At 37.7% G+C, this 24770-nt stretch overlaps 1 protein-coding gene across 10 annotated transcripts in view; it reads left to right on the top strand.

Annotated features, from left to right (window-relative positions):
• Positions 1–24770, top strand: part of PCCA (propionyl-CoA carboxylase subunit alpha) — a 269372-nt gene that overhangs the window by 61729 nt on the left and 182873 nt on the right. For 7 of the 10 annotated variants that reach the window (XM_064408352.1, XM_064408351.1, XM_064408350.1 and 4 more), the window contains 2 exons: positions 13777–13908; positions 20466–20502. In XM_064408352.1, the coding sequence (XP_064264422.1) occupies positions 13777–13908; positions 20466–20502 (169 nt within the window). Of the gene's footprint in view, positions 1–7707; positions 7834–13776; positions 13909–19205; positions 19347–20465; positions 20503–24770 lie in introns of those variants that run through there. The other 3 variants (XM_064408358.1, XM_064408359.1, XM_064408356.1) reach the window with 3 other exon arrangements.

Here is a 24770-nt window from a genome sequence, read left to right as displayed (position 1 = left end):
GTCTAATTACTTTATAGCATGAGTGAAGCCAGACTGTCCAACTCTCAGGCCCATCTGTTGGGAAGGGGAAGGAGGAACTTGACTGTGTCTGTTCCAAAAAGCTGTTTCACCCACAGTCACCAGATAAAATTTGTTTCAGCTTCAGAGCTGGTGGTATTCAAAATACATGGTAGATACTTTTGTCATAATATATTATCCTGAGCTCAGAAGAGTTGTAGTTCATAGAAGCAGGATCACGAGGGCATCTCATAGATTGCTTCATTTTAAGTGGCTGTAAATTCTCTGGTGCTACATATCAAAACAATTTATGGACTTGTTTTATTTATGACACAGATAGTGAGAAGTTGTTGTCCCAAAGCTGTAGCATTTTGAGTGATGTAATATTGCCTGTCCATCATGTTTTGTTCCACAGGTTTAAATGTGCCAAATTCCACTGTTACTTCCTCGTGGTAGCCAAGAAGTATAACTTACCCATACTTTGAAAATAATTTAAAACTTTTATAATATTCAGTGGTGTTTATTATCACATGTAATTATTTGCCTTCAGTGGAAAAATAAAATTAAATGGCCAAATCTGCAGTTTCATTCATGTCAGAATATGTGTGAGTAAAAACAGGGTTTGGTGGAAAACTCGAAATTTGTATACATGAATATACAAGTCCTATTCCTTAAAAGAAAACTATTATTCCTAATTTTATTATCTTTAACTTTGGCTACAAAAGCACCTGAACGTTTTTCCTAATTTTATTTGAACATCCACATTTAAGAGGACAACATAATTACACACTTCTCTGCTCCTAATATCTAATGTAAACTTCATGTAAGTAGAGCAAAAATAGAAACTGGAGGGAGAGCTATGTACATTGACTATTAAAACATGTAGAAAAAAAAATTTTCTGGGAGTGATTTTTAAAGGGAAAAAAATTTGAATTTTTCATTTACTTTAATGTTGTGTATTGGGCCTCTCTTGGTGGGCAGCTGTAAGAGCTAGTTATCTTTCATTACAGGGTAATTAATCCACAGTTTTCTCCAAGGAACTGTGTGTAAGATTTAAATAAGAACATCTTCCATTAGTAATGCCGTGACTTCTTTGCAAAAAGATGCATGTGGTAAAGGAGACCAGGCAGAGTGTGCTTTGTGGGATTCCATGGAATGGTATCTTTGCTGTGACCATATTGCCTGACTTTATCCCATATGTGTGCTGGGGCTTGCTCAGATCATGAGAGGGCGTCAGAAGTGCTCCCTTACCATCCTTTCTCAGATTGTAGCTGCTTCTCCCAACTTCTTCCATGCTTGTGATGGTGTAGGGAGTTTCCTCTGGTCCCTGCTTGCCCCCAGCTGTGTTTTCCTAACACCATGTGCTGTATCCTGTGTTGACCTAAGACAATTGGTTAAGCTTGCCTTTCAGAGATGGGAACCTTTGGGGTTTTTTTTTAAACAATTGATCTAATGGTTGTCACATGTCTGCAAAGCTAAAGGAGCAGCATACTTTGGTGCAGATGTAGAAATAAATGGCTAGAGACATCAGTACCAGTTATTAGAGAAGGAAGATCAGTATGGCAAGGCTCTGCTTTCTCTTGAGGAAAGGGATGTTGTGAGAATCAGTAGGAAGATACACATCCCTTTATCTCAGACAAAATATGTGGGTCTTGTCTATTTTTTGACAAGGATTGTGCCAGGCTCTCTCTACTTTTAGTTGCTGTCCCTGTCCAGAGATTATGATCTTCCTGATATACTTCACCTAGCTCTGTGGAGTAAATAACTTTAGAAAGGAACACTGGAGACTAGTCCCTTTCTTGAAGTGGCATCAGCTGGAATGGGTTGCTTAGGTTCATAACCAGTTGAGTTTGGAATATCTGTAGGGATGGAAACTCCACAGCTTCTCTCAGCTGTGTGTTCCTGTATTTGATCAGCATCTTCCACTATTCCTTTCCTTTCTAGATTGCAGCTGTCTCACATGTGACTTGTCTCATCACCATTGCCATGACAGTACCTCTGCTACTCCCAGTTTTTCCCTGCTAGTGACTGCCATAGGCATCTCTGGTCACAAATGTAGTTTTCAGTCAGCCTCTACCTTTCCTGCGTGCTTTCCCCTATGTACCCTGTTAAATATCTGGTGACAGTGTATTTATTGGCAGTTGTCCCTTCTGCTGTTAACTCTTCTTGGGATTGTTCCTCAAAATCCTTGAAGCACCCCCCTGCCCCTTTAGCTATTTTTAGCTCATATGGTTCCCAAGCTGATGGCTGCACAGCTGCTGCTGGGGGTGTGATCATCAGGAGGAATTGGGCCCTGGGGTGGAAGTACTGACTCTGTGACAGTTACTGTGACCTATGGCACAGCATCCCATCCTGGGGTTTTCTAATGGCTTTATGCTTGAGCATCTGTTGCCCCAGTCCTATCCTTCCCTTACTTGTGTGATGTTTTATGTTTTTTTAGTAATTATAGGGTCAGTATAGCCTGGCTTTGGTAGAAGACAGTTTGTTGGTTCACTGAATTAAACCTCGTTTGGTGTGGTGATGATGAACAAACAAAACCACAAACAAAGGTGTGCCCATGCCCATTTTGTTACTGTTTCTTTGATTCTTAAATAATTGTGATTAAGGTAACTGACAAAGTGATATTTATTTTTCCATGAGTGTGCCTGTTTATCACTTAATGGTGTTTCTTGAGTGTCAGAAATTTAATTTAATGCTGTTTAATGTTTCTGTTCTTGTGGGAAAATAACTCTGGTTTACTAACAAGATGTAGATGTTTCCACTTTTTTGAAGTGGACTTGATGGTTTGCTCTGCATCTTCCAGTGTAGTTTAGGAAGTCTTTATAAACTCTCTGGAGGTCTTCAAGCAATCTTTATCAAATGTTTGATGATGACTGTTTCTATTGACACAGTAACACTTGTCTAAATATCAGCAATTGCAGCTATTTGACAGGAGGTAAATTAGTAACCTTGTGAGGACAGTGGAGAGGATTTTTAAGTCCACTGGCCAGCTGAGAAAAGGGCACTGAAGGTCAGAATGTCATTACCTATGTTAGAATTTGGTTAGGGCATTTAACAGTCTTGTTTTTATCAAGAATGTTGCTTATTCAATGTTTTTGTCTATCACAATGTTTGGGAAGTGACTCTTTTTCAATATAGTTATTAGAGAAGATAATTCTAGGGTCACTTACCATCCTGACTGTCAACACCAGGGTTCCTTATGCTTAAATCATAAGTAAATTCAGGGTCGTGTGAGCTTGGACAGTCATCAAAAGTTTTCATTTGGTTTCTGAATGTGCAATATAAATATAATTTTAGTCACCTAACTTTGAAAGCACTTTAGAATGTCTGGAAAAATACCAGACAGATTTTTTTCAACACACAGGCATATAATTAATACCCTTTGACTGCAAGCTCAGTGTAACATCTCAGTAACACAGTGCTAATTTTTCATTACTTGTTCACTTCTAAATATATTCTCATGTTTTGATTATTAATTTGGCCTCTCCTTTGAAAAACACAAGGTATGGTATTGCAAAGTGCACTTACTGATCAAGCTATATGTTTGTGTTCTCTATTAATTTGCAAAGCTTCATGTGCAGCTTTAGGACAGGAGAAATAGTATGGCTGTATTAAGAGTATGCCTTGTGTCCGTGCATATTCTTCATTTGCTCTAACATTTGAGTTTTTGAACTGTTTGTTATTCTACCTGTTTTCCCTACTGAATCTCAGTTTTATACAGAAAATGTTGTATATGCCATAAACTTGGGTCCTTGGTAATATGAGGTATTGCTTTGGCTGGAATGATGCTCCCCTGTTTTTCCCTCTCATCGTCGTCCTGTTTTTTTCTCCATGACTGCCTGGTTTTAATTTAGACTAATGTATATTTTTTGTTAAACATTTCATTGAGTATTTTCTGCCAAGCTGAAGGCTTTTTCCAGACCGAAAGCCAAATGGCCTAGAAAATAAAGTTCTGCTAACTTTCTCTGCTATATTGAGTCCAGTAATTCCAAGTGCTTTCCCCTCTCCAAACAAATTAAAGATATGTAGCTTGAATCCTAATTTTCGAAAAAAATAGAGAGCTAATATGGTTCAAGAGTAAATAGTACTTAATTGTGTTTTTTTTTGTGAAACAAAGTAGTTAATAGGTTTGGCTAGTTGTGGCTCAAATGTATTCTTTAATTGATATAATGGGATACTTATCAATCGATAAACAAGGACTCTTCCTTACTTTGCTAGCCTATTCAGGCTGGATTTGTGCAACACTGGCATATTACATTTTAAACTAAGTTTGAATTAACGATTAAACAAATGCTGTTTTTACATCAGATGAAATCTTGTGTGGTCATGCAGCTGGTGGAACTATTTTGTGTTTCATGAAAAATGAAATGGTCTTCCTGAGGCTGGATGATCGGGAAGACTAAGATTACACTTGGGTTTGCCATTTCCTTTGTGCATACCTGATTTCTTCTCTTTATCTTCCTGTAATCCGCAGCTATATCCATTGCCAGGATCTAATTGAACTTAATGAAAAAAGAGGTTCTGCTGTTAAGCTTCTGCATTTTCTGCTCTTTGTGCTGCTCACGGTGCTAAAAAGAGATGAGTTAACATAAACCTGAGTAGGCTGTTTAACCTTCTTTCTCTTCTGGAAATGTAGATGCAATAACATTTGCAGCTGAAAAGGCTCATTCGCAGTTTCTAATGTTTAAGGATGCAAATGAAGCATTTTGTCTTTTCTGTCGCCTGGAGGTGTTAAGCAAGGAAACAGAAAGAGGTTTCTAGGATTAGTTCCACAGATTTCTTTTATCATGTAAAAATCAAGGGTGGTTTCAATGCCATGAAGTGAAGAAAAGCAATATGGAAACCATCCAGGGAAAATTCTTAAGTTTAGTTTGTTTCTCCCTAAATTTTCTGGGCATTCCTTACTACCGTTATAGATGACTACTCAAAACTCTTTCTAGTATACCAGAGCTAAGTTCCTGTGACTCGGGTGATGTCTCTGTAATGTTTCATATATGGTGAGATAGTTAATCACTTACAGTGGGGTGTCATGCAAACTCCTGTATGTTCAAATTTTATAGTTTGTACATGAGAAATGCTTCTGGACTCAGTTAATTCAATACTGCATTTAGGTTCTGGGCAAACATATAGACCATCTAAAGCCTTGAATAGTTCTAAAGTGAAATTATCAAGTAAGACTTCAGGTTGCAGATCTAAAGTGAAAACTTCTAAGTATAGAGCCAAAGAGGTAGTACTTGTTCTCAGTGTCTTGTGCTTTGAGCCCTTGGAAAAAGCTGACTCTGTGTGTGTTCACTTGCAAAGGTATGATTGGGAGCTATGTCTTCCACTTACAAATTACAATATAGACAATGAACGTTTTGGTAAAGAAGAGGTTTTAAATTCAAAATGCAGAATTAAGTCAATGCAAGCACATTTACCCTTTCTATATATAATCCGTGATCATAATAGTTCACAACTTGTATCTTGTTAAGGATGTTACCTACAGATGAGTCTGGTTCCTAGTTTTGGCTTTGTAAATTTACCACTTCTGTGGAATTAGAGGATGACTTTAAAGTTTATTTTAAAAACTATTTTCCATGCGGCATTAGTACTTAAAGTGGCGCTGACCATTTAGAGTTATTCTGGCCACTCCCTGATGTTTATGCAGAAGGTTGTGTACCTTTTCTGTGGTGTACACTTTTTTTGGACACTGGAGTTTAGTTGCTTTAGGTTGTTTATACTGGCTTGGCAACTCTGCCTTTTGTTTAAGCTGAGCTTTAGAGTAGTCTAACAAATTGAGTCCTCTCTTTCCACCTCCAATATCTGAATATACATATACTACATTTTAAAATGCATAATTATGCCTATCTCTCTATGTATTCTATATGGCTATATGTTGTTGCTGCATTCTATTTCTAGCCTGCTTTAATGAAGTCATGTTTGGGACCTGGATAAGACTTGTTTTCATTTTGTCCTGCAGAAGTTTTTCTGGCCCTTCTTGTAACTGATTAATGCATTTTCATGCCTCTGCATGTTTAAAACTATGGAGACAGACATTGACAGATTCATACCAGGGTTAAATGAACTAAATTAATATTTCTTAGAATGGTAGTTTAAAGGGAGTATATTAACACATCTCCCTCCCCATGGTAAAGGTAAAACATGGAAACTGGCATCAATTGGCTTATTTTCAAGTAAACAAGTATATTCTAGTTTTCATTTTTTTGGGTATAGCTGTCCAGCAATTTTCTTCTTTTCTTAAGGTGTGGATGGAAAATGCTTTAGTGTTCTTTAAATTCAGTTTTGAGAAGTAAGATAGACTTCTTGCAGCTGTGTTCAATTGTAGGTAAAGCCTTTTTTTCTGATAGCTTTTTCTTTTCAAAGAAAACACTTCCAATGTATTACTTTCTCTTGCAGTAAGTACTTCTGTTTGAGACAGCAAGATAATTAAAGTGGCAATGTAGTGTCACAGGTAGTGACATAGCTTGTGTGGGGGTTCTGACTTCTGCATTGTAGTGTATTTTGGAGCCAAGTAACAGATCTGATTTTGAAGCAGAATTTGGAATAAGCCGTGAGATCTGACAGGCTGGGCAGCACAGTTCTTTATTACCATCTTCCTCTGCAAGTTACCTCAGACACTGTTACTTTGCCAACTGCCAATTTAAATTTAGCTTTTGAGGCTACTTCCTGTCACACTGTACCTGCCTTGTGCTTCTGAAGCTCAAGGTGATTGTAGTAACCCATCTCCTTCCAAAGACCTCTAACAGTACAAATGCCAAACCTCTGCAGAAATAACTGCAGCAGTCAAAGGCATGTGTAGTCAGAGAACAGTAGGATGCTACAGCCCTTCCTTCTTGGATATCTAGCATATCTATGCTTTTGCTTACATCACATAGTGTCTTCACTCAGCCATAAGCCTGTACAGAAGGCTTTAATTTACTTCAGCATGGGTCATTTTGTAAAAATACTTGTTCTAATGAAGGATGCTACTTGTATGTGTTATCTTTTCTCTCATATGTGTTTGTGTAAATGTGTGTGCATTGTAAAGATACTGTGTCTTCAGAAGTTCTGCTTATTTCATTGCAAACAAGATTGGAAGAAACTTTTCTTCACTGAATTGCTGGAAAGTTACTGCTCTTGGTGATCCATGACAATACCTAGGCTTTTACTGATTCAGGCCCTTTGCAGCTTAAAATTAAACAGCACAGAATGAAATTTTCTGTTTATTGGTACTGAATTTGCAGGTTGATGACCACACAAATAATTGGCCACTCCTGTATATGCTCTTAATTCTGAGCCTTCAAGAGAGCAGCGACAGGGCTCAAACATTTGAGCTGATAGGTCGTTTCTGTGCATCTAGCAGAAAACTTCAAGATATTTTTTCATGTCCACCACATTGTATTGTAGAGCATTTTACCAGTTCAGTATTTCCTAAATTATTGAGTGGATGCTTCTTATTATATATTCTTATAGTAGATTTCCTTGAGGCATTCCTTCCCAATGTTGAATGGACAGTTCCTGAATTCTGAAGTTTTATGTACCTACCTTTTTCAACTGATGTCAGTGTGTTTGTAGTGGTGTTTGTGGGATTTTCCCCTCTCTTTTTCCCTGCTAGTACTGCTGAATCATGTCTGTCTTTGGATGTTTCATCTGGATTTTTCTGTTCTGCTTGGTTTTTTCCTAGGTTGTTTGTACCTCTGTTGGACCTTCCTTTTGCTGCCAGCTCAGCTTTTCAGCCCTGCATTTAGTTCATGTGACTTAAAGGCTTTTTGGCCCAGCTGTCTATTCCAGTCATCTTTGAGGTGCGCTGCTTATCTGCTCTGCTTTGTATGTGTCTGCAAGCAGCTGCACATTCAGGTTTGTGTCCTTCTGGTGATCTATGAGCTCTACATGGGGGATTGTATTTGTGGATGATCCTAATTTTTCTGGAGCACTGTGAATACCAGACTGCTTGTGCCTATTCCCTTGTCTCATGGGTCTGTCTCCTTGACTGGTTGTGTGGCAAGAGGGAGTACAATGGTAAAAGAATTAATCAGCTGCATGTAAGGATTTCATGGAAGCCTCTTCTAGTTTCTCCTGTGAAGAGAACTTGAGGGTTAAGACAGAACTCCTTTGGAAACCAGACCTGTGATAAAGTTTCTACTGAAGTTCTTATCTGTGGACCCTCCTTCATAATCTTACCAATAAATTCTTCAGTAAAGTGGTAACTTGTGCTGCCCACACTTGCTGATCTTGCTGTTACCTCACTGTCACAGAACTGGTTTCTGTTTCTCCTCTGCCCTTGAATTGTTGGAATATTTGAAACCACGTGTCACAGTTGTTTTAGCAGTGGCTTTTATCAAAGCTTCAAACTTCAGCCATTCTGTGACTCAAACAGTGCTCCTCAAAGAAGCATCATGTTTGATTTTTAAATAAAACAAACCTTAAAACAGTAATGCAGATTTGACAAGAAGAGCAGGTCAATATGGCAGCATGCTGCCACCTTCCAGAGCACCTCAGAGTTTGAGGATGTGCCATCCTCCCAAGGAAAGTTCCTGTTCCCAGTTGCATGCACCAGCAGCTTGTGGTCCTTCCTTCAGTGCCCATTAAGCTTCTCTGTTTAGCTCATTTTCTCTCATGAAAGTGATGGAAAACATTTCTTAAACAAAAAATAGACTATTGTCTGCCATGTTGGCCAGCTAAGTCAGCTGAGGAATGTTTAAGCCTGCCTTTAGAGAAGGGGGATAGATAGTGTGGGCAGGCATGTGCAGGAGGGGAAGGAGGGAGGATGAGGGAAGAGGAACTTGGTCCATGGCCTCAGTCACTTGAGGGCTGTCTTCTGTAAATATCACCCTGAGTTGAAAATGTCATATGTAAGTCTGAATTTGAGAACCTATGATTCAGTGGCAGCATGCAATAGATTGTTTGGGTTCTCCTGTAAGTTTCATGAACTTGTTTAAAAGCAGCTCTGTGTTTACATAGAAAAGCTTATTTTCAATAAAGCAGAGCAGCTACAAATGCTTCTGAGATCTCTCTAGCCTTTCAGCCATTTCTTCCTCAGAGATGAGAAATACTTCCCTAGAACTAGTCATTTCAAGTACTAGGGAATGAAAAAGAACAAAGCCTGCATTATTGTCACAGATTCTGTGTGGTAAGGTAACTACAGGGGCTCTTGCACCTGGAAGCAGCTGGGCACTCAGAGTATGTTTTGCCACATCAGCATGCTGTGAGTGGAAAAATCCCCTCATCAAATGGTCCTGAAAGAGAAAACACAAGATTCTTGATAGCACTGTTTTTGTACACAACAAATCTCCTTGTTGGTTGAAGCTGCTCCTCTTCGGCTGATATTACATGCAGATTCAAGTATCAAATAGCTCAAATGAGGACACCAAAAACTGTGTTTAATTGTCCATAACTAACATAGTAGAAGACAGAGGATAAGTTTTAGTATCACTTGTTTTGTCTAAAGCTGAGTTGGAACTGTTCAATCATTTCCTGTAGCTCCAGGAGGCCTGGCAGTGAGTTGGCTGCTTTGCTACAGATTCATAAGCCCACAGAAGAGTATATGTTGCCAAGTATGTGTGTAAAAGTTGCTTATGCACTTTTTCCTCCTTCTTGCTTTCTGTCTTTAGTTCTCCTTAGGCTGTCACTGAGACTGAATCCACTACTGACTGTATAATGCAGTAACTGTGAATATCTACATTCATAATTTCCAGGAGGAGGTGCAAAAGGAACTCCCCTTCTAGACTGTCTCTTCAATTACCTGAGGTCCACAGGAGTTTGTCAGATGAGCAGGTCCTTTCCAGATGCTGAGAGTATGATGACTTACACTAACAGATCTGTTGGCCCACTGTTCCCAGAGCAGTCAGATGTTTGACAGACTGTGACTGTGATGATCACAAACTCAATCATGAATTTCTCAAATGGATTTTCCAAATCTTGCCTTTGCTTGTTGTACTTTGACGCTGTGTTTAGTTTTTGCTATATTAAGGGTCCTGTATTCCCTGAGCATAGACTGAGGCTTTTGTCTGGCTTAAAGAAAGCCAACCACCAAACCAAAAGAAAGGGAGAGTAAACTGTTCTCAGTTCTTATGCCTGACTATTAAACTTGTTGTTACTGCTTTCAAAAATAGTGGGCTGTTGGGGATAACTCTTCAATATCTGCTACTTAAGACAACTAAAAATTAACTTTTTTGGTGTGAATTTATTAACTTATTTTATAAAATATTCCTTATTATTTGCCTGTACCTTTGATTGTGCAAAATAGAACAGTGATACACAGATACCACAGGTATGTTTCTGAACAAAGTGCTGGTGCATGTTTATGGTGAAAATATTGATAATTTTTCTGCAGCCAGATAATTTTCAAGGCTGAAATATGCTGCTGGATGTGTGGAGAAGTAACAGAAGTTTTGGAAGAACTTGTTTCAGATGCACTGTGTAAGCTTGTATATGTACAGCAGAGATTTTAGGAGTTGTTGCCACACTGACAGGTCTGTGTGTCAACAAACTGGTAAATCTTTGTGGGAGCTGAAGTTGTTGCCACTGTATTCTTTCTTATGGTCTGTTTTTGGCATTTTCATTATTGGGCAGTAGACTTTTGAATGGATTGTTTAATAGATTGTGTGAGTGTGGGCAATAAAGAAGCTGGGGTACTTTTCTGGTGATGAGCTGAGAAGCTTTGGCAGAGGGATTGAGCAAGCATCTTTGAGTGATGGCATATTAAATTACTGTGGCAAGACTTTAATTAGTAGTCCCTAAAGCTGACAGTCTTTTTTTTATGTGCTTAACTAAAGCTAGTTGTGAGTCATGTCAGAGAATGCACACCTTTCCTATGTAAGAGATGGTTAGATACACCACCTGGAAACCAGCAGAACCTCCGAGGTTTGTTAACTTATTTTTGATTTATGGATGTTGCAGAATGCAGAATCACATGGTTTTAGGTGTTCTTTGATATTATATTGAGTTAAACTCTTTAGTTTCAGATTGTTGAAGGGGAAATGGCTGGCTGTGGTGACTGCCCCAGGTGACTGATGTTATGAGGGAATAGCTGGTTGTACTGTGCTGCTACTTGTTCACTATGGAATAGTTGGTCTGTGTAAGGTACAAAGGTTTGAAGCCATTAAAGCCAAAAGCTGCATATGTAGACAAGTGCAGTTTCTAAATTCTCACCTATGAAAAGTATACATTACAAAAAGACAAAGATACAGATTGCAACAGGTGATATTTGCATTAGAGTTATGTGAATCTGCTGCACATCATCTGGTACTTAATTTTTAGTAAACAGTAGGGGTTGTATCCATGTGGAATACTACAGCTCTACAGGATTCATGTAACAAATATATTGGATGCAGAGATTAATTTCTTGAAATGGTCTGCAGTGTTCCTTCTCAAGTGGTTCATGAATCTTTCCTGAATGGTATTGTTCTCTTCTTATCCAGCTATCTGGACAGGAGCAGGGAGTGAACTGGACACTTTGGAAGTCCATGCCACAAATCAGTGAGATGAGACAGTAGGTCAAGGATGATGTCCTCTATGGGCACTTGGCTGGAAAGGGGCATGCTTGGTGATGCCATCAATGTAATTTTATCCTCCCCTGTGACCTCCAGTTTGAATGAAGATTTTTCATTTTCTGTCAGTACAAAGAGGAGAGTAGAGAAATGCTCTAAGAGTATGGAGGTAGACTGCAAGCTGCCCATCTGGGATGGTCTGTTATGGCAAAAAGTTTTGAATTGGCTATCTTGACCTCTGGCGATCTCATGTTTTTGATGGTGAACTCTTGAGAAGAAAGTGAGGAGATGAAGCAATACATGGTGAAATTTGAAGTAGTATTAGTCAGGATGCAAATGCCAGTATTGTGGCAGAAACTGTGGGAACCTGTGGAAACAAGGTGTTTCCAGGTTAGAAGTGATACAAGAGGGACAGTGTCATCTCCACTTGTCAAGTATGTGAAGTGAACCTTTTCCACAAGGCTTTTTGAGACTGGGATACAGTGTGATGACAGAAGTCTGCCCTGCCTCTAGGTGTATGCAGGTACCTATTTCTGCCTCTTTTTAAGAGAGGAAGAAGTATGAGTTTTGAGGTTGTTTCTGAAACAGTCAGCTCCAAACTTTGTGTCACTGTGGTTTCTTGCATCAGCTCCTTGCTTTGTTTCCCTTTTCCTTTAAAAAGTGAATTTCTTCAAGTGCCAAAGGATCTGAGCACTACGTAATTATGGATCTGCACCCTTGTTTTGGTCCTTCTCTCTTCCTTCTTTGTATTACAGTCTTCCCAACTTTCTAAGAGAGCTATCAATCAAGTTAATTCCTGAGTTACTAAGATAAGAAGTCCAATGCAGTAGAGAAGAGGTGGGCAGAGATAAAGCCCCAGATGGTTCATTGTGAGTCAAAGCTAAAATCCTTTGATGTAGCAGAACTGATGCTCTGCATTTGGTTTGGTTGCCCTTGCACTGAGCTTCCTTGTGTGTCTGTAATTCTCACCTGGTCTTTTCTGGATGGTCTCTATTTCCCTGTTAGCTGGGATGGTATGGAATAATCTACACATTATTAATCTGTCACATTGGTCCTGCTAGGAAGCTGCTGACAGTGCAAACGGTGACTCCCGAGATCTCTTGGCTCTTATAAGATGACAAATAGGAAGATGTTTCCCAGCTTAAACATATTTGTCCTGTGTTCTTGGATTGGATCATGTATTTTCATCACGTAAATACACAAAGCTTCAAAAAGTGACTTTTTATCCTTAGTGACTGTAACTATATGGTTTGTGTAGCATAAGTATGTGTCAGAAAGAGAAAATACTAAGGCCTAAATTGTGATATAAGAAACTGCTGTTTACTGTTTTGCTAGTAGTGGTATTAAGTTAGCTGCCCATTGGCTGGAAGCAAGTTTGTTTTAGACATTTTACAGATATTTTAGAACTGGGGAGAAGAAAATGAATGTAACATGGAAAAATTGTGCAAGGCTTGATTAAAAAAAAAAAAATATTCATCCTTATCCCTCTTTCATCTTCTTCCTCTATCCAGTACAAAAGATACAAAGTTACCTGAAACACGTGTGCACTTACTATTGCATCAGCAGCTTTCAGGGAAAAGTTCTGATAGAATTGTCTTTAGCTTAATGTAGTACTGACCTGAAGAAATTTAAAAAAATGCTTCTGTCTGAATAACCTTGCTGCAGTCTATTGTTGGCATAGAGAAACAGGAGGAAGAAACTTGCAGTTCAATGTTTTACCTACATATGGATGTTGAAGTATTAAAACATTTTATGTTAACTACTTTCCACATCATTATTGGAGAAGAGTTGCCTGAAAGAATCAGGAAGTGTAATTTCACTTATTGCTTTATTTTCAAGGTCTTATATATGTTGAGTTAAAGACTGCCTTTTCATTGAGGTTTGGTTTTAGGAATGCATACTAAAGACAATTTTAAACTGTTATCATTTGGCAAGTGCATCTTTGTAAATAATTTTTTGGTTATTTCGATGGTGAATTAACAAGCCTTTGTTTTCTGAAGGGATATTTTTAACTTTCAGGCTGGAGTACTTCCACTTGCAGCTATTTTTCTCTGGCCTAGCTTTTGATTTATACAAATGCTAATTATAGGGCTTTGAATCTGTGTGTATACATAGTTTCACAAGGTCATACACATTTTTAATGAACTGTCTGAAATATTTATATATTGCTCTATTGTTATGTAAAGAGATCACTGCCTTATAAGTCTTGTTCTATTAGTCAGCTCAAAAAGAGAAAAAAGTTAATAGTAATATCTGTCTATGGAAAAGCTGATTTTTGTCTCCTAAAGTTTTGTCTTCATTGTCTTTGCAGGCATCAGAAGGTGTCACCTTCATTGGACCTGACACACATGCTATTCAAGCTATGGGAGACAAGATTGAAAGCAAATTGTTAGCCAAGAACGCAAAGGTCAATACGATCCCTGGCTTTGATGGAGTAGTCAAGGTGAGAAATCATTTAATTACTGTCTGCCCACTGTAGGAACAGTGTCTAAATCAAAGTACACCTATTGAAGGGCTGATGCAGAATCTAATTATCATTTCCTCTTCTTTTTCAGTAAAATGTAATTAAAAATGAAGTACAGATTTTTACTAACAAGAGAGCTTTGGAGAAGAGGAGAAAGTCCTTGATAATAAATGATGTATTAGGAGTTCTTCAGTGGAGTCTCTAAAAATACTTTGCTTTAAATTTGACATGAAGGCAGGGAGATGTGTAAAATGTCAGGTGTGGATTTGACTTATTTGCACATCTTTACATTTCTCAGGTCTTCTTGTTGGGCAAGATCTTGACAACTCTGAGTTAAGTGAAGTTTGTTAAACTGTGTGAAGTTTCCATTTAATGGTCTGTTCTGATGGTGCATATTTCCATGTGTTGTAAAATTCAGGATGAGGAATGGGGGGGAGCAAATTTGGCGGCTCTTTATCAGAATCTACAGCTAATGCTCTTTGTGTGGTTTTAGAATGAATGTCTTCCAACAGTTTGGTAAAAAATTACATGTTATTTCTTTATAGTTTATAAGGTTAAATAAGGTATATCTTAATTTTTATTTTCTGCTGTAGTGATTTTGTTGGAGTCTTACAAGCTTTCCTGTGTGTCTTAATATATTGTCTGTGTTAATGTAGTTAAGCTTTTCTCTTTTAAAACCTTTATTGGATAAAACAAAAACTAGATGCATTATAAAATGGTGACCTCCTGGGTTGAAAATTGTTTTACATGTAAAATAATTTTTTTTTTTAAATGAAGTTTAAGTAAAAGTTTAAGTTGCATGGAAAAGAGTGTAGTAGTTAAGCTGAATTTTAAACTCTTTTAGGAGACAAATTATCCCCCCAAACCTGACTAAAAGTGAAAGGTAAATAGAGAACAAAGAAGTTCAGCTTCCACAGAATTACCCGGTCCAATGAGGCTGCCTGGAAAACTTGACTAGTGAGAGAGAATGATAAAATCACAAAATAGCTGAGGTCAAAATGCCCAAGAGAATTTTTCAGTACTTGTGATGGAAATGCATGATGTTTGTGATGCCTGGTAGCCAGATAATGCTGCAACAGGTAAAAGTGCAAAGACTTCTTTCCCTTCTGGAGGACTCCATATGAGTTTTGGATGGGCATTAATGGCCATGTTGAAGTCTGGGAGTGGCAAATTGGCAAAATTCAGGTTTTTGTTGTATGTGGTCCTTCGGCACTCATAAGATTTAACGGCAGCCTAGCTGTTGGGCATAACATTCTTTGTTCTGATACCCTGCATATGCTTCTAGGACCTGTATATTCTTCTAGGAATCCTGAAAGTAACTTCCAGAAAAGCATCTAGCTAGGAGATAACTTTGAATTAATCATTTGGACACCACAAAATATTCTCTAATGCTGAATTATATACTCAAAATGCTGGTTTTCTAGTTGTATCAAGTTAAAAATTATATAAGGGTCTGTTAGTCTGCTAATAAAAATACTCGAAACCTGACAAGGAAGGATAAATGGGTAAGAAACAGATAGGGCTATAACCAGTGCAGCTGAGCTGCTTTCCTGTATGCACTTGTTTCGTAGACCTTCAGTTGCACTGGTTTTGGCAATTATCTGAAGTTCCTGGCACAAAAAGGAAACTTAAGGGATGTGGTTGGCCACAGGCTATATGCAACAATACCCTTAAAGCAAAATGAACTAGAATGTAGGCCTGAGTTGACAATTCCAGTCTTCTGCCATTGAAAGGATCTATGTAGTAGTTGCTTAATCCCAAAGTGTCCATGTCATACCCATTTCTCCTACCTCAGCCCTTCACAAGTTCTGATTATCTGAAGAGTGTTGATGAAAAAGAGTACATATCTAAAAAAAAACCCCTCAACCCCAAATCTGCAATGTGCCCACCAAATAAAAACAAGGAAAGTCCACAGACATTGCCAGCATTGCAGTCTCCATCAAAAAATGGGAGTTGCAAATTTTAGGCTAACCAGTGCTTTGATTACCAATTATAGGAAATAAAGCTTCTGATAATTGATACTGTCATACTTGCTATGGATCTAAATATGTGCCTGTGTTTGTGCTCTGATTTCCTTCCTGTGACAATGTCTTGTGCTCAAATGAATACCCAAATAATTAGGTCATACAGGATGCCTGATCTTTGGTTAGAGCTTGATAGGCTATTTTGCAAATTCAGACTAAGATAGGAAGGGCAAAGCTGCATGATTCCAGCTCTAATCAGAACAGCAGCACACAAGGAACTGGAGACTGTTTGGGATTTCTGCCATTCTGTGGGAGATCTATTTTAGTACAGTCATGAAGCTTTCAAAATCCTTGAGGGCTCCTTGTCCTGAGAAATAAAAATTTTAAAGGTCTTTAGGAAGAAGTTAAGTGTTTGCTTGATGCTTAAGGTGGTTAGACATGGCTTCAACTTTAAAGTGGACTTCAGTAAAGCTGGAGGAAAACTGCATTTATGCTTCTGACAATGCTAGAACTTGAGACAGATCTGTTGCATGTGTTCTTTGTGGATTAATAGTTAAAGCAAACACAGAGTAACAACTTCTAGTGCTTCATTATTCAGCTCAGGACTGCACTGAAAATGTTTGTTACTAGAAGAGTTGTCTTTATCCTTGTTAAATAGTGCTGCAGATACTTAGGTCCTTCCTGAATAAAGGATATTTTTCATCTCTTATGTTGCTTAGCACTTAGACCTAGGAGACACTGCTAAGGTTTTGTAATAACATCTTGGAGAAGTTGAATGCAGAAAGATTCCCAGTGAGTAGTAATTAAATTAGAAATTTAAAAGGAGGAAGCCTTTCAACAATATACTTAAAGCTGGAAGGATTAAAGAGGACGATGCTTGGCATCAGCCACGAGTAACTGTTCTTATACTGGCAAATGCTCTAGCAAATATGAAACTGAGAGTGGAAAGATGTGGAATGGAGAGGGCAGTTTGACAAAGAGTAACTTTCTTCTCATTCCTGGTTCAGTTTCTCAGTTGGCTGGGGCAATTGAGAAATCCAGTCTGAACATATAAGGAACTGGAGTCTTGTGCTGTCAGCTAGAGAGCCAACAAAAGCATTCAAAGGTAATTAATTTCAAAATGTGTAACTAGAATTAGTTTTATAAAACCTGATTGGGAGATGTAGTCATAAACGGTTTAAATCAAAATAATTAGCATTAATCCATGTGAGCAATGGCTATACTAATGTTAGGGCTGAGATGATGTATTGACTGTAAACAACTAAAGGGGAGTGAGGGACTAGAAAGTGGAGGCTGAGTAATGAGCATAAGAACATGCTTGAAAGGAATGGCAAGGAAAGAATGAGTTTTGTATTGTTTCACCATATACAGCCAGTTTGGTTTTATGGCTGGTAGAATGCAGCTGGATGTAGACACAGAAGTATAATGTCTGTGTCTACTGAGTTTCACTGATGTCAGTAAACATGTTAGAGGTCTTCAGCTAGGCTCTGAATTTACTGTAGTGAAGTTTTGGGTACCTGTTTTAGATGAATTTTTACACTGGGATATTGACATTAGGATTGAACGATCACTGTTGGAGAGGTTGTTAAAGATTCTGGATATGAGCTGGAGGTTCTCTGAGGCTAACACCCTCAGCCGTGAAAACCGTGGTGCAGTTCTTCATCATTAATACAATGTTTCACAGTTCTAGGAGTCACTTAATCAGCTTTACCCCGGCATGCCCCTACATCAAGGCAGTTTTCTTTTTCTGTCTCCACCTGCTGGTACCTGGTTGAGAGGCATGTACATGAAAGTAGGAGGTTAGGAATTCTTATGCTGAAAGGAGTATTTTGTCTCTTTAACTTAATGGAATCACCTATTTGTGAAAACACTGACATAATTTTATAACTCTTAGGACTTTTATTAACTTCTACCATTACTTGAACATTTTTATTTGTACAATAAAAAGTGGTGCTAAAATTATATATTTCTTTACAGTTTCCAGTTTATTTTGGGAAAATGGTAGTGTAGCTAATGTGCTTTTGGAAGAAATAGCAGTAAATCATTGAGGACTTTTGCTTTTAAGAAATAATTTAATGTGTTTTTAGTTCCAGTGTGGTTTTGTATATTTTGCACATATGGACATGTGTGTTGGGCAGTATCATAGTGTTCACTTTTTTGCCCCTCTTGTGCAAATATTGTGTATCTGTCATAAGTTTTATATACCAAAAAGCTAAAATTACTGTCCTAACTTTCCTTGATTACTCAAACTGCTTCTGTATTTATGTAATCAGCAAGTGAAATTCGTGATATTTTAAACAAATATTCAACACACCTTCTTATGGAAAAAGAGCAAAAGACTTACCAGAGATTTCAATATATCAATTTTTGTTGTTGTTGGTTTTCCTCTTTAAATCATAGCATATTTTTGTTTTCTGGTTCAGAAATGCTCTTTGAAAGCGAAAATTGGAGTATGCATGGGTTTTTTTTTTGCTCCTGTCTTAGAGTTTGCATTCTAATATGTTAGAACTGTAAAAGAAACAGATGTTGACACAATGTAAATTAATAACTGTGCTGGGCAGATGTCTAAAATCTTTTCAAGCCAGAACTAAGACAATTAGTGCTGCTGATACCAATCAGTTGTTACTTAAAGTTGTTGTATGCATGTGTAAAAATACAGTGGCAGTGAAAAGTTCCTCTCTAATGATTTGCAGCTTGTCTTCCTGTGGACTACAGTGTATCAGTTAGCCACTTGTTTGCAGGTAACTAAGTGAAAAAAGATTACCCTGTTTGCTTCCCCCCCTTAATTCTATTTTGCAAATATGTGGGGGAATTTGCAAGAGAAAAGAAATGTAAAAGTTTCCTTCTCAACTATAATCGTGGCTCTTCATCAGTCATCACTCTTCCTGCATTTTGTTCAAGAGGCTCTAATTGTCTGCATTTGGCAGGTTTAACACTTCCTGACAGAGAGGCTATTAAGGGGAAGTATTCTCGCATAACTGTCACAGGCAGGAACAAAGAACCTTCAAACTCAATGTGTGGAAACCACTAACATTCTTAAATGACCCTTTTCATGCATTTTATCCCTTTAAGCTAAAATTTGGAGGGTGCAGGGTCATGCAAAGCAGCAAGGTGTAATAAAACAGTAAACTCTTGAGGTTTTTTTGGGAGGGGGTGTGAGGGGCAGGTTTTTTTTTTTTTTGCTAGATTTATCTCTTGAGTTAAAAACAATTGTTATTTGGAAAAATCTCATTAACAGATGTGACTGGAGTAAAAAGACTTAAAACTGATGTTGCTTTCAGGACTGCTTTGAACTTAACAAGCACCGATTTGTGGAGCAGACTAGCTAATGAAAGGAAATTAAATTTTCTGACAACTTCCCCTGCCAGCCCTCTTATTCTTCATGGGGCTGTTACTAGGTACTGAAGACTTTTAAAGAGGATTTTGTTTTATTATCGGACATAAATGAACCAGGTATGAACATTTCTTATGTATTTTTTTTAAAGTTCTGACCTGGGTGCTTTTAAAATGGATTGCCTTGAAAGCTTTAAAAATATCAGGTTTCAGTTTAATGTTCATAAGTCAGCCCCCATAGTTTCAGACACACTTAGCAGCTGGTGGTTTCCAGACATTACTGCCTTCTATACAAATTTTTTAATGTATGTCATGGGATAGTATAAATATTATCAAATTTGGATGGAATTTTCAAGCCTAACGTGTACCACTGTAATTTAACCCTTTTTCTTTCTAATTTGTTGTAATGGAAATATACTGTTATCAGTAGAAATAATGAGAATTAAATGCTGCAGAAGAAGTGACTTGGTTTTTGAAATGCAAGTAATTAAAGTATTCTGGTTTTTATTCTCTGAGTTTCCCAGGACTTTTTTCTGTACCTGGCTACAGTAGTATGAGACAGCGGAAGCAAGAGGTGGCATCAACAAAAGGATTTGTCAAGTTGGCTTATGCAACTCTTAAATGAAAACAGTTCTTGGGAGTCTTCTCCTTTCAGATACAGTTTAAAATGATGCATTTAAGGTTTATTTTATTTTCAGAATGCAGAACTTTCAAAACTGAACTGTTTGTGTTCTTTCTTGAGTAAACAAAAGCCATTTGTCTCTGAAGAAGTTCTACGAGGTTTTTTTTCCCTGAACTTGAATTACTCCCAAACAATAGAGAATCAACTCCCCCTACTGACAGCAATCAGGAAAACACAAGGAATACCTGTGAGGACAGAAACAAGCTGGTAGTGGACAAACTTTAACGATCTGATTTATGGTCCATTATTGATTGTAAAAGTCTAAATTCTAGCATTAAATTCCTACAACTGCAGAAAATAATTTTGCGATCCTGGTTGTGTTTCCTGTCAGCTGATTCCTCATTGCTTTGAGTTCCTCAGTGCACTAATGATGAGGTAGAATTTACATTCCACTTATGGTATTAATTTTACATTCCTCTGGCTGAAAAGGGTCAGGAGGTTGTAAAATCAAACATTAAATGAATCGGAGGAGACAGTAGTGCAATATATGACTGCCCTCAGGACACAGTGCAATGGCTGATGGGATTAACGTTGGGTCTCATTTCCTGCTTTTACAGGATGCAGATGAAGCTGTCAGAATTGCAAGGGAAATTGGTAAGTTCTTAAATTAGCTATGGTGGGATTTGTGTGCCTCTCAGCAGACATGGTTGACTAAATTGAATGTGTAATAAGTAATCCCTATAGAACAAATAATGTTTTAATAGTTTTTAAGTTCCCTGTTGCCCATAGGGCTGAAGGAATCTAGGCATTAACGCCCCGTCTCTTAAATCATCACATTTGAGCTTTTCAAACTGGACTTTACAGAACAAGTGCAGCCATGATTTGTGGAATGAATGTAATATGCAGTAATGAGTACCTCACTAGGAGTTACCTGAAGGTATATCTGCAACTGGACATGATAGTCAAAATTTAGGCATGGTACACGTCTCTTTATGTGGAGACTGACATCAGTGATGTTATGATCTGCATTCTTCATCACTGTGTGGACTGCAGCTAGCTTGAATATGATCCAGAGCACCAGCCTTCTGTGCTTACTGGAATAAAGTCACTATTCAGCTTCTGGGTATCTTACAGAATGGTGAAAAGAGCAACCAGCCAATGAGTCTGGGACTAATTTTGATGAAGGTTAAGTGGAATATGTGTTTAATGAGTTTTGGCTTTTATTTACTAAAGCTTGATATTAGTGAAAATGCTAAACCATATGCTTGAAATTACACGTTTGTAAATGCTTTCTAGAAGAAGAATCTAATGCTGTAAGAGATCTGATTTTTCTTGGGGTTTATCTTTAATTTTCCCTTTGAGATTGCAACCATGAGAAACTATTTAGGTTTATCACAGGTAAATAAACAGCTTTTCACCTGTGTCAAGAGCTATTGCTGTGCCTTTATCTGCTAGATAGAAAGTGGGAGTCGCACTGCTACAGATAACTTCTAAGCAGTGTAAGATCTTTCTGCTTTCAGTTTAAGTTGGGGCTTTTACCCTGCACTGGTGAACTGCCCTGAAACTCTTCCTAGGCTTGTCTGACCTTTAGGCTGACACAATCGAAGTCAGCGTTTCTGTGAGTAGTCAGGCTTTGTGTCTTGGTTGTGATAACTGATCACTGTCATGGCGGCATTACCAAGAGAAAGAGTCTATTAAGCAAACTGGAACATTCAGAAGAGAATGGTAAATAAAATTTGGTTCAGTCCTGCATAAAGACATAGTAATGTGACATTATTTCCGTTCACTTTCTCTTCAATGATCTTTCTTGCTCTTGTGTTTTAAAGATTTCCTGCAGGTACTTTCTTAAACAGTTTTGATGAATGTAAGTTAGAAGGTATGCAGTGCCTTTCTAGACACCCTTTAAAATACATTCTTTTTTAATTTTCTTCTGAATTCTTGTGGTGTTCTGTTGACTGGTTCCTGTCTTTGATATTACTAGCACTTTGGAGGTCATTATATCAAGGCAGTCTTAAATCTGTGATAATAAAGTCAATTACAGACAGCTGGGTGGTGCTTTATTTAGATGGAAAATTCTTAAACTGCTGTGGTACAAGCAGGGTTTGTACCATGTAGTGAAAGAAAAATATTCCTTCTAGCTTTTTCCCCACTCATGGTTTGACAAGTTTGGTTAAGCTTCTGTCTAATTGTAACCACTGACCAGAATTAAACATAGTGATTTTAATTTCAAAGGATCTAAGATAGAATGAAATTATAGTCTCTCGTGTATATATGTAATGTATTTGTCCTTGTATATAAAGCACTTGATAAGCAGTGAAATACTTTCAGATGGTTTCTAATTTCACTAATACAGTGTTTCAGTCTTCTAAGAAAGCTCAAGTAATTCTTAAAAAAAGTGACCATGGGTCAATGGTCAAAACAGTAGAACAGTGTGTGCTGCCTGTGGTTTTTTCTGCTTCTCCCCGCTGAGTTTTGGCCAAAGATCCAGTAGTAGTGGAATATGGCACCTCAGAGTTGAGAACACAGCCTTTACCTGTTTCAGTGACTATTATCTATGGATAGACATTTTCTAGGTGTGGGAGTGAATCCTTCTTTTGCCCCGATTTGAGATGTTTTCCTGTATTGTATCGAGAATGTGACAGGAAAACTAGGTTAAATCAGAAACTGGAAGAAATTCAGGCACCAATTACTGTATTGGCTCCTTTCTACTGTCTCTCTTTTTTATCTGTTGGTGTGGGCTGTTGTGCTCTTCTGATCCTTTCTATAGTGCTTAATTGCATTAGCCCTTTTCCTGTGCTGCACTAGGTCTGTTTGTAGGATTTGTACATTAAGAACCGTTGGCTTCTTAATTCTGAAGCATCAATGAAACTCCAGAAAGTTTGACTCCTCTATTTGAAAGGATTGAGCAGCTATGAAATGCAGTCAGTTAAAACAAAATGAAAGTCTGTACAAAACTGAAGAGATGAACAAGATGGTTTTTTGTCATGTTTCATTTGACATGGGTTTAGTTAGTGCTATCATTTAATGGATTTAATAATGGATATTGAAAAGAATCTTGTATTGTCACATGCAATGTTGCTCAAACTGATATTGCACAATGTGTTCTGTGGTCTAGTACCTGCAACTTCAAAAATGGGTAAATTACATCTAAAAACCATGGTGGCAAAGGGTGGGAGCTAACAGTTGCAGGACATCTGAAGTTTGTTTACTCCTTTTATAATTCAGATTCTCAGAACAGTAGCTGTCCTGGAAACAAAGCAGTCCTAACTTATGAGTACCTATTTAGCAGCAAGAGCAGGTGCAGTGATCTTCTTGCCTCCTAAGATCTTTAACTAAAGTGCTTTCTTGCCTCCTAAGATCTTTAACTCCATCCTTACGAGGTGTCACAAGATTGGAAAACCATAAAACCATAAAACAAGATTAGGTTTTAATCTCACATGCAATTTTAATTTCACATAAAGTGGCATCTAATTTGAGGGAAGGATGGAAAACCTAACACCTACTCAAAAATGTGTCTGCTTTGTGAGTCTTTTCATTGCTGTTGTTGTGGGTACTTACAAATAAATGTTAGAAATTGTTTGCATGCCTCTCCCTTCCCACAACTAATCCAGCCAATCCATGTGAACGTACTTTAGCAATTTTGATTGCTACAGAAGTGGAGAGTGTTCAGTAATGCATTCTGATCCCAGTATCCTCTAACCAATACATATACAAAACTTAAATTTTACAAGGCCTTCCATTCAGTCTTTGGTACTGGCTAAAGAGCTGCTCTGTAGCTTAGTTCAGCTTAGCTCCCCAAGAGCGAGCAGTGTGTAACCTCATATTTGAGAAATGCTCCAGTACCCTTATTTTCATGTGACTGGCTAATTTCGATGCTAACATGTAGAGGTCTGTTGCAATTTTTCCTTCTCAACCAGAAAAGCTGTATGTATTTTTTTCAAAACAAGCCTTAGTTAATTTTTTTTTTCAAAACCTGTTTTTGTTTTTGTTTTTTTTTGACTTATACAGTGGCTCTTGGGAATCTTTAACTGCCTTGCCTACAAGCATGGCTGACATATAATCACTGTATATAAAAGCTGGGAGGGAGTAGAAGCAAAGTGGTGCTATATGGTGAATGATACTAGTAACCCATATATACTTTCTGATAATTCAGCCATGTGAGTTGTGATAGATGAATTACATTTTGAAGCACACAAAGACTTACCAAGGTTTATTTTCGAAATGCCTGTTTTGCTTTGGAACTAAAGAGCAGTAAATTAGGACTAGATTCTGCTTACAGAATTAAAATCAGCAAACCATTCAAGAGACTGATATTGTTAGACTGAAATGGGTAGCATAATTAATGATGATTTTTTAAAGTACATGTAACACCGAATAACATAGATTGATGGAAATTGCCTTAGTGCATTTGCCATAATAAGGCTTAAAAAAATGCTTGTTTTGAAATTTTACTCCTGCAGCTTTTTGGGTTGGACAGAGTCTCCAGGTGGTGATAGTATTGCCAGGGATTCACTGGTGTTATGCAGTAAAATCTAATTTCTTGCATGGAAATTATACAATATGTGCTTTTAGCTTTATTTCAAGACATCCAGTGACTTGTGTAGGAGCCTGGCAGCTGCCAGGGATCTGGAGGTGCACCTACAGCATCAATAAAATGCTCTTGTCTAGGTGTTGGATATACTGCATTTAATGAAAATTGGTTGAATTTCACTATTACTGCATGTAACCTAGAATTATTTGGCTTTACCCTTTAATCTCTGGGATTACAGAGGCCTGGATCATGGTAATTGTTACTCTGTGGTTTATCCTGTACCCTTCTATGGGCAGTATCAGATATTTCGTAAAAAAAATCTAAGAGAGACTCTGGAAAGGTTATTTGCATGGCTCTGTTTGGTGTTAACCTTATATGTTGTAACAAGAGA

The sequence above is a fragment of the Passer domesticus genome, chromosome 2, assembly GCF_036417665.1.
Source record: "Passer domesticus isolate bPasDom1 chromosome 2, bPasDom1.hap1, whole genome shotgun sequence".
Taxonomy (NCBI): domain Eukaryota; kingdom Metazoa; phylum Chordata; class Aves; order Passeriformes; family Passeridae; genus Passer; species Passer domesticus.
The sequence above is the reverse complement of the archived record's forward strand: the minus strand, read 5'-3'. Positions and strand labels throughout refer to the sequence as shown.